The 10000-nt window shown below is 48.2% G+C and overlaps 2 protein-coding genes across 6 annotated transcripts in view; both read left to right on the top strand.

The window, feature by feature from the left end:
• Nucleotides 1-10000, top strand: part of LOC123761636 (uncharacterized) — a 193737-nt gene that overhangs the window by 71239 nt on the left and 112498 nt on the right. The window lies entirely within an intron of this gene.
• LOC123752751 (uncharacterized) lies at nucleotides 5301-7330 on the top strand. Its single transcript, XM_045734775.2, has 2 exons — nucleotides 5301-6371; nucleotides 6938-7330. Exons 1-2 carry the CDS (start codon nucleotides 5564-5566, stop codon nucleotides 6949-6951), a joined length of 822 nt encoding a protein of 273 aa, XP_045590731.1. The 5' UTR covers nucleotides 5301-5563; the 3' UTR covers nucleotides 6952-7330.

Here is a 10000-nt window from a genome sequence, read left to right as displayed (position 1 = left end):
AGTAAGCATTGAAAAGTTAGTTGTTCGACTATTGAATATTGGAGAAAACGGGTTGTAAATGCGTTAATCTTCAAATTTCCTCCCCACCCCCCCTAGCCTGGTCGAAAACCGGGCCGCGGGGTCGTTAAACCCCGTAAACACCAAGGTAACTTGAGGCGCGAACACAGGGAGGAGGGGACACTGACCTAGAGGCTTCACTACCCGTAACCACCTCAGCAAGTTAGGCTCCTCCTCCTGCTAATTTCTGGGCCCTCCCCTGGATCAATACCTCCCGGCCCATCTAACCTCTCTCGTTACCAGCAAGTGCCGTAAATGCTCAAACTTCAGGGCGGAAAGTGACGGACGCAGTGATAGCAAAAGTAGATGTAAAACAGGCAAGTTGTGTGTGGGGGGACTGGCCAGCGTGTGCACACACACACTCCTGACTTCCAGAGCGTGACAGCCAATCAGGAACGTTTGTTAGCGAGTCGGCAACCCTCCTCCGGATGGGGATGCCGGCTGGGCCTAAGGTACATCAGGTTATCATCAAGGCGGCACCATTGTGGGTCAGTAAGGGTACTTTACCTCCAAATCAAAGCTGAGGATTTTGGTGGACACGCTGTATATGTATACACCGAGGAGTAGGCCACACCTTGCGGTGGGTGTGTCGTGAGGTGGCGTCCCGTCGGGCGTGCACAGCCATTTTCCTCTTGGTCTGGTCCCTGTGGCCCCTGGACGAAAGGGCAGGATGGGGAACTTGAACCTTACCGGTTATTCACGGCCCTGAGAGGGAGTAGTGAGGACGGGCCCTGAGGGATGGGGGACCGAAAGGCGAAGTTAGTGGGAAGATCCTGAGGGGGGGAAATATGTTAAGCAGACCACACACTAGAAAGTGAAGGGACGACGACCTTTCGGTCCGTCCTGGACCATTCTCAAGTCGATTGTGGTATTTCTGCCCCGTTATTGTGACTCCTCGTCTGCACCCTGAGGGGGGGGGTTAGTGAGGGGGACCCCGAGGGGGGTTGGGGGGGGAGGCCTTCTAGGCATAGTGAATCTGACGCCCCCCCCCCTCCCAACAACATGGAAGGGGGGGGGGCAGTTGGCAACAGGGATGAGTGGCGTGTGTGTGTCAGTCAGGTCAAGCACCGTTTGGTCTGGCCAGTAACTGGATGGGTGACAGGATGGGCAGCCTCGTCATCCAACCTTTCCTCTTAACAACATGTCGCATTTCGACGTATACTCTCCCTAAGGCCAAAAACTGTCGTACAGGAAAATGTTGGCCGCTCGCGAAATTGACACAATGTTCCGTTTTTAGTTGGTGGGTCCCCTGGTAGGTTAGGATAAGGGCACTTTACTAGAAGTTTCATGACGTTAGGAGCGCTGGCGAGAACGGGCTGCGTCATTGGCTGATGGGAGATTTCATTAGGCCTAGGATAAGAGGCTTAACAATATATATGCGTAGAAATGTAGGTATTACGATGGGCCCATTGGAATTGTCCCCGGTCTCTTGAAGTGTAAATATTAATATATTTTCCACACTATACAGTACTTGTATTTGGGAGAGGAAATGTGTTACGTCGTCTTGGCCCAGGAGGAAGATTACAGGGCCACGATGCATCAAGCATTTTGCGCAACCGCTTACGAAATCTGTACATCTTTCCTCAATCATGGCGGCTTTGTTTGCCTCTATCATACGGTATACGAGCTTGGAAATGACACAAACCCGAGGTTATTATTCATATACACAACCTCGTAGTGCCTCGGAGCTCATAAACATAAAATAAATGTAAGCAAAGCCGCCATGATTGAAGAAAGATGCACAGGTTTCGTAAGCGGTTGCGTAAGTGCCTGATAAAATTCTGGCCTAGCATACCCACCAGTCCAAATGGGACGTATTACTACAAACTAAAGCAACTTAATATTGACATTTCCTGTGCAGCGGCCTCGGTAGTAAAGGCGGGTTGCTTGGTGACGGGTGTTAGGCAAAACGCATTTTTATTCGGAGTAGCGAGGCTCCAGCACCCGTGTAGCGGAGGTCCGGCGTCTCGCTGAGGGAGATGGTGGACCTTCACTGAGGTTCGTGGGGTGAGGGAGAGTGAGGTTGTCTCCATATACAAGTTTTGTAAGTGCTGGCCATCAAATTACATTCCAACATTGCCATAACCTCTGTAAACACAGGACATCACCTCTGTAATCGTTAGTTTAGGTGTTGCTGTGGCGGTACGAATTTTCATGCGTCGTTAAAAAAAATGGGGAGTGGGGGGACGTTAGTGAAGTAACTATGACGTAATCACCTCTCGTCTGTCTGTCTGCCACTCTGCCCCACCACACCGCCTGTCTGCCACACTCCCCCCACCACACCACCTGTCTGCCACACTGCCCCACCACACCGCCTGTCTGCCACACTCTGCCCCACCACACCTATCTGTCTGCCACACTGCCCCACCACACCGCCTGTCTGCCACACTCTGCCCCACCACACCTATCTGTCTGCCACACTGCCCCACCACACCGCCTGTCTGCCACACTCTGCCCCACCACACCTATCTGTCTGCTACACTGCCCCACCACACCGCCTGTCTGCCACACTCCCCCCACCACACCACCTGTCTGCCACACTCCCCCCACCACACCACCTGTCTGCCACACTCTGCCCCACCACACCTATCTGTCTGCCACACTGCCCCACCACACCGCCTGTCTGCCACACTCTGCCCCACCACACCTATCTGTCTGCCACACTGCCCCACCACACCGCCTGTCTGCCACACTCCCCCACCATACCGCCTGTCTGCCACACACTGCCCCACCACACCGCCTGTCTGCCACACTCTGCCCCACCACACCTGTCTGTCTGCCACACTCTGCCCCACCACACCTGTCTGTCTGCTACACTCTGCCCCACCACACCTGTCTGTCTGCTACACTCTGCCCCACCACACCTGTCTGTCTGCCACACTCTGCCCCACCACACCTGTCTGTCTGCTACACTCTGCCCCACCACACCTGTCTGTCTGCCACACTGCCCCACCACACCTGTCTGTCTGCCACACTCTGCCCCACCACACCTGTCTGTCTGCCACACTCTGCCCCACCACACCTGTCTGTCTGCCACACTCTGCCCCACCACACCTGTCTGTCTGCCACACTCTGCCCCACCACACCTGTCTGTCTGCCACACTCTGCCCCACCACACCTTCCCTGACATCGTCCCTATCACGTGTCATAAGTACTCATACACCGCCTAATAAAGACACAAATGAGAAGCGAGCAACACTTAGTGGGCCAGCAAGAGTCTTCGGGCCCGCGCAGCAATATCCCTGAAACAAAAACCATTCCTCCCTGCCTATTATTCCTTCCTTACTGACCACACCTGCTTAAGCAGCAGCATCTATGCTGCTGCATCTTAAGCAGCAGCATATATGCAGTAAAAGGGGGAGAGGAGGAGGAGGATAAAAGGAAGAGAAGGCATGGGGAGGTGTAATGAGAAAGGAAGCCAGGGATTATGTATGGGGAACGGCGATTGGTTGGCTGGAGGGACGGGGAGCCCGGGTAAAACCGTGGTGCTGCGCGGTGATTGGCCGGTGTGGTGGCGTAACATGGCGAAACACGCCGGCCTCCACCACGGTCTACGGGGCCCACGCTCTCTTATGTATTTACTAATACATAAAAATAACTGAAAGATATCCATGTTTATTTTATTTTTTTTAGTGGGGGAAGGGGGCCAGGGGGTTGGTTGAGGATTTTGAGGCGTTTCCAAGGTGGTGGTGTCGGTGAGGGAGGAATTATTTGCGTGCCCCTTATGGGCAGTATGGAGGACTTCGGAGGTACAGTGGGTCACGCCCTTTCCTATTTACTCAGCCACCTCATCCACTCTAACCTTCTCTAGCCAGCAGTTGAGAAGCGGATGATGATAGTTAATCATTGAAGACTGTCTGATAAGGAATTGGGACACTAAAGCCCCGAAATCATCTCAAGATAACCTCAAGATGACCAGGGTGTGTGTGCAGAGGTCATCTTGAGATGATTTCGGGTTTTTTTTTTTAGTGTCCCCGCGGCCCGGTCCTCGACCAGGCCTCCACCCCCAGGAAGCAGCCCGTGACAGCTGACTAACACCCAGGTACCTATTTTACTGCTAGGTAACAGGGGCATAGGGTGAAAGAAACTCTGCCCATTGTTTCTCTCCGGCTCCTGGGATCGAACCACACGATCACAGGACCAGCGTGCTGTCCGCTCGGCCGACCGGCTCCCTTGCTTGAAGCGCTTCAAGCAGAGCTTGAAGGAGGCACGGGTGTAAGCTTGGCTCTTCACCCCATCCTCCTAAGGTCTCCCAACGTCAAGAAACTATCGTACTAAAGTGCCCTTATCCTAGCCTACCAGAGGACCCAAAACAGAAAACGGTATAGTGTCACTTCGCGAGCCGCTACCATTTTCTAGTACGACGATTTTTGGCCGTCAGGTAGAGTATACGTTAAAATACGTCGTTCTATTAGGAGGCCGTGATCCTAGCAGTCGTTGTTACATCCGGGATTCATCAAGTATTTACGTATCCACAAACGAAACCTGTACATCTTTTTTCGATCATAGCAGCTTTACTTATATTAAACGGATTGTGAGCTCCGAAGCACTACATTATCTATAACAATAACAGCATGAGGTTGTGACTCTTCGAAGATCATAAACTGTTCAATAAATGTCAACAAAGCCACTATGATCAGGGTAAAGATGTACGGGTTCCGTAAGTGGACACGTAAATGCTTGACGAAGGCTGGCTTTGAGGACCTGCCTTGAGGTGTGTTGTCTTGCGACGCCTTTGGCACGTATTATAGCCACACAAAACGTATAATGATGTCATCCTCCTTCCTGTCCTCTTCCCGTTCTCATTCGTTCTTTTACCTCTGGGCCTCCGCGTCCCCATTCTCTCTTACCCATTTTGTCCTTGTCCTTCAGAGGGGGGGGAAGGTTGGACTGAATGGGAAAGGGGGAGGAGAGTCAGTGAATAAGAATGGGGGGGGGGGAGTGTATGTGAAAGTGAGAAATGGGAGGGGGGTAAAAGTGAGGGAAATTAATACTTCGAGACAGGGTGAGGGAGTGTGGGTGATGGAGCTGTGTGTGTGTGTGTGTGTGTGTGTGTGTGTGTGTGTGTGTGTGTGTGTGTGTGTGTGTGTGTGTGTGTGTGTGTGTGTGTGTGTGTGTGTGTGGAGGGAGTGTGGGTGATGGAGCTGTGTGTGTGTGTGTGGAGGGAGTACCATAACAACCCTAACCTAACCTCCAGCAGCAGGGTTGAGTCACATCCAGGGCGGCGGAAATTATCCTCATTCATTTATCAAGTCACTTTTTTTTTCTCGTACTATTTTTTAACGTTATGAATTGTTCATTGAAGATCGTCGATGAACCAATTCGCACGCATTGAAACATCACAGGAATGAGTTCCGCCTCGAACTAATTTGAAATTGGAGCATTATTCGTTTGGCGAAGACTCTGAGAAGGAGAGGGACGGTCCCCGAGTGGAGGGTCTTACTCACATCCTCGGGCTTGTAGCGTGGTATTCATTTTAGCCCCTCGAGGTAAACTACCCGGCAAAATGTGCGTGTCCGGCTTGTTGCTGCTTATACGTAATACCCGCTATAAAAGACGCGAGGGGTGGGGTTTTAGTCACATGGAGCAGAGCCTTCGTGAAGTCCAGTCGTCCCAGACTTTGTCAAGCACCTCGCAAACATTCAAGATGTTTTCTGTAGGTCAGGAAGCCTTTAAGAAAGTACAGACGACCAATTTGTCGAGTGGAGGATACTTGACGTGCTACCCGACCTGCGACAATATTTTAGATGATTTTGATGTGTCCATGTTGGAGTGTGAATGCAGTGGACCGCCTGTCAACGGTGGAGACTGCTCGCCACACATGGGCTACTCTCAGGCGGTCAACAGTTCATATGCAGGAACCAGTTATCCCGCCACTGCCAGTCGTGACTGGAGTAGCTACGAAAACGACTCTCTGACCGGAGACACCATACACGACTCTCAGCTGTGGGACTCCGACAGCACTTACCCGCCGCAGGTTACTACTGCAGCAGAAAGTTGGTCTGCTGCTGGTCCAGACCCGTCTAGGTATCCAAGTCTGTCTCAGACTGCTGGACAGACTGGACGCAAGCTGAAGGTATACGAATGGCCTCCACAAAGTGACCCGGAGCTGGAGAAAAAGAGACGCAGGGCAATAAAGGCATTGAGGAACCGTATGAGAGGCATTCAGTTGGAGGAGCAGCAACACGCTAAGTTGGATGCCATCACTCGAGATGTGTCGAGGCTCAAGGAGGAGCAGCGCACCAAACAGCAGACCGTAGCAACCCTGCAGGCCTACCTCAACCAGCTCTCTCTCTCATCCTCTGAATGCACTGGTAGGTGTTGCTATCTCTATATATTGAATGTAATATATTTATTATATAGATTGAAATATGATTGAAATGTTCAATCATTTGACCCATATCAAAGTGTCCCGGTGGTACAGTCGGGTTTGATCTCGACACACAGTCGAGATTTCCGAATTTGAATCCTGAGCGGGACAGAAATGGTTAGGCACATATCCTTTAACCTAACGCCTCTGTTCACCTAGCAGTAATTAGGTACCCAGGAGTTAGTCAGCTTGTTGTGGGGTTGCATCCTAGGCGGGGTCAGTCATTCGACCCTGGGGGGGGGGGGGGAGGCCTCGATAACAGCCAAATGTGTCTGAATACAATCGATCTCAATCGACTTGCAAATTGGTCCAGGACGGACTGAAACGTCGTCGTCCCTTCACCTTCTAGTGTGTGTGGTCTGGTCAACATACTTCAGCCACGTTATTGTGACTCATCGCCTGCGTGTCTGAATACACTCTGGCTGCCTGTCCCTCGACACAATGAATTATTATTATTACCTCATGTATTCCCCTTGTGTAAGTCTACATTTTCCTTTTATCACTGTACAGGTGGTGGTTGGTGACGCAGTTTTCTCCCTGTTGCGGATCACTGTTGACCAACAGCACTCTCAACACTGCTGACAGCGTCTGTAGGCTGTCTTACCCTCGGCCTGGGTCACTCGACCTGATACTGCCGGAGGAGACCCGTGTCCTGCCCTTGGTGTGGGGTAAATGACCCTTCGAGCCAGAGTGGAGCATTTGTACAAGCTCCGTTGAATCATGTTCGGATGTGAAGAGTTGGAAAGCGAGTCATAATCCCCAGCTCGTGATGAGTCTGACATACGCTAAGCCTCGGGACCGATGGCGGAGAAGAACGCAGTTTATTTCTCAGATATTTACGCGTAATATAGATTAAGACGTGTTTGATATTGTGTGTATGTGTTTATAAATAGCTTGCTCATATTTGTATTGTTTATCTCTCAATTGACTTGAAGGTTTCTCCCAGCCCTCGGGTCTCCATCTTCTCCTTCAGGAATATGACATCAGAACAATTGTTTCCCCCTTGATTGAATTAAATGTTGAAATGTATTCGGTCGTTCTCGTTTCACATTGACCGTCTGGGTGGCCGCTTACAACATATAATCCAAGTACCTGAACAGTTTAGTAGTCACCATAACTACCCATCACAAGCGCCCGGGATATCTGGGCGCTTTCATCTAAACATATTAAGCAACAGAATGGGAATCAAGGTCACATCCTAATTCGCTGCCATTTGTATAATGTAAAATTGCCTAATTTAGCTTTAAACATGAAAATGTTTAAGAAACTCGTCGAAAAAAAAATACGGTCTGTGGGATATTTCCTCATCAAATATACAAACTCTTTAAATTATAACAGCCATAAGATGATGATTTACATTAGTCATTAAAAAGATTATAGAGACTGGGAAAGGCCACTACAATCAGCTTGCGTCACAAAATTCCTCTATTGTTACACTATAAAATGCACCAGTCTAGAAGCTGGTAACCCAATCAAATTAACCGTGTCAATTAATTATACAGTCATTAACAATATGAGATTATGCAAAACCCTGCTTACTCTTATCGATAAATTTAATACCTGAAGGTGCCAAGGGAGGGAGGAGGGAGCAGCCAGTGTAAACAAGGCCATATTAAATGTTGTGGTAAACTAAGGCTGACAAACGCCTCCCACAGCGACGATACAAATTTACTCCCAGCTAGTCCAAGAGGACAGTGCAACTCAAAATAGTTGCCATTTACTGCCGAGACTACGCAACTTGAAGAACAAAGGGAAGTGCCAGTCCGGTTAGTCTCAGATTAAATTGGCCAATTATTTTCTGAGTCTATGGATAATCGTTACAATGCCTGATACCACCACCCACAAGGGTAAGCCTCATTATTACAGCAGTCTTAAGATCATGTGTAACACCTGTACATATATGTAGTCATCAGATATTACGGTGTATGGCATGTTGAGGCGAGTGTGATGACATGAGATAAGTTAAGGTGACCACACCAGCACCACCCAGACCCCCATTAATCACTACAGTGCACGTGACCAAGGGTATCTGATGTGTGAACAGCTCTGGTCATTTAACTATTCTTTATATAGTTGTGTGATCTATAACTCAGTAGTAATTATATCTACCAATTAATTACCGTAAGATTAAAATGACCCTCCTCCCCCCCCCCCCCCAAAAAAAAAATAGTGAAGGGAAGTTTATTGGTGACAATAAATTATAAAATAGTCCGCTTAGAAGTAATAAATACAATTTCTTAAAATAACAATCAAACCAATCACCAGTAGGTTTCCCCCCACACTGCTTAAGCTTTAGGTAAAGATGTTACAGAACACATTTGATGTTGAGAGAATACTCGGGGCGTGGAGTACACAGAACAGCAGAGGTGGTGTGGCCAAGAGTTTCGGTAACGGCATTTTTTTTTTTATTAAAGAGGAAGGAGAGGCATAGAAGAAGGGAAGTATAGAAGTGGGAAATACAGTGAGAGGTATGAAAGCAGGCGGCGGGCTGTCCGCCTTGCTGACACGATGTGTGGGTGTTGGCAGCTAAGCTAAGCTGGCTCTCTCTTGTCAGGGAGCTGTGAGTGTGAGAGAGGTTCTTCACATGTGTTTCACCATATGTGGATGTCCATAGATGAATACTGTGTAGCATTCATATATACACACTCCGATGCTTCCACACATGTTATTCTGTTTAAGGCTCTTTATTTTATTATTATTTATCGAGTTCATACATATTATTTATCGAGTTGTTCATACATACACATATATGAACTGTTCATATATATACATATATAACTCTGGGGATTATATACTGTGGGGCGGGGTTTTCGTCCAGAGAATCGAGGCTCTTGGGCCCTGCTAGTCCCTGGCGCTGCCGGGCCCTGGCGCCGCTAGTCCGAAGCTTTGGAGTTTCTGACGAGGAAGCACAGTAAGGAAATCGCGGAACGGCTGATATAACTTTAATTAGAATCTGGAGTGTGCCTGCACTAGCCTGGCAACCGATCCACTCATTCAGTTTTTCTTTATTATGCACCCCATACCCATCCCGTGGACGGTGGTGGAAAGGGTTTCAGAGGTGCATAATGGGTTCAGGAACTGAGCCCCATAGTTCGTTTAGCTAAGCAAGTGACAATCTTTTGACGCTAGTTACACAATTATTAATGTTATATATATATATATATATATATATATATATATATATATATATATATATATATATATATATATATATATATATATATATTGTGACGGTAAAGCGTTGGTGTTCGGCTGTTTCAAAAGCTAGGGGCAGGGCCTCGTCACATAATAGAAAAAAAAGAGAAAAGCTGGAGCTTTCGTCTGTGGTAAGGTAATGGGAAGACACACAAAACACAAGTAAATTTAACAATGAAATTTTAATTACTCTAGAAAAACAAGACATGAATAAAGTTAAGCACATAAAATATAAAAGACAAGTCAACAAACAAAATAATATGAATAATCACTGGGAAATGAAAAGTTACGTTAAGACAAGTGAGTTACAGTGATAGTAAAATAAAGTATGAATGCTGGAACATTGGCTTCGAGCTGCCACCTCCCTTAGTACACGAA

The sequence above is a fragment of the Procambarus clarkii genome, chromosome 24 (genome assembly GCF_040958095.1).
Source record: "Procambarus clarkii isolate CNS0578487 chromosome 24, FALCON_Pclarkii_2.0, whole genome shotgun sequence".
NCBI lineage: Eukaryota > Metazoa > Arthropoda > Malacostraca > Decapoda > Cambaridae > Procambarus > Procambarus clarkii.
The sequence above is the reverse complement of the archived record's forward strand: the minus strand, read 5'-3'. Positions and strand labels throughout refer to the sequence as shown.